The sequence below is a fragment of the Buceros rhinoceros genome, unplaced genomic scaffold (assembly GCF_000710305.1).
Source record: "Buceros rhinoceros silvestris isolate BGI_N320 unplaced genomic scaffold, ASM71030v1 scaffold24137, whole genome shotgun sequence".
Lineage (NCBI taxonomy): Eukaryota > Metazoa > Chordata > Aves > Bucerotiformes > Bucerotidae > Buceros > Buceros rhinoceros.
The window spans coordinates 2,361-2,607 of NW_010421873.1; the positions used below are offsets into that span (position 1 = coordinate 2,361).

Below are 247 nucleotides of genomic sequence, written 5' to 3' on the forward strand. Positions count from 1 at the left end.
CCGTGAAGACACCATGGCTGGACGGCAAGCACGTGGTGTTCGGCAAAGTACTGGAAGGCATGGTAAGGGGTGACCGGTTCCCGGCGGGAGAGTGGGGCCGGGCAGGAGCTGGCTCAGGGGCTGTGGAGAACAGGCTGGGAGGGGCCTTCTGGGATGGGACTCCTGCCCGCGCCTGGCACTGCCCTGCTCTCAGACCACTGTATTCCCCAGGACGTGGTGAGGAAGGTGGAGAGCACCAAGACAGACA

At 64.4% G+C, this 247-nt stretch overlaps 1 protein-coding gene across 1 annotated transcript in view; it reads left to right on the forward strand.

Moving 5' to 3' along the window:
• PPIB (peptidylprolyl isomerase B (cyclophilin B)) overlaps positions 1–243 on the forward strand; it is a gene marked incomplete at both ends in the record, with an annotated part of 2,099 nt that extends 1,856 nt beyond the window's left edge. The window contains 2 exons of the mRNA XM_010139851.1: positions 1–62; positions 211–243. Coding sequence (XP_010138153.1) covers positions 1–62; positions 211–243 — 95 coding nt within the window. The remainder of the gene's footprint in view (positions 63–210) is intronic.
• Between the last annotated feature and the right edge of the window lie 4 nt (positions 244–247).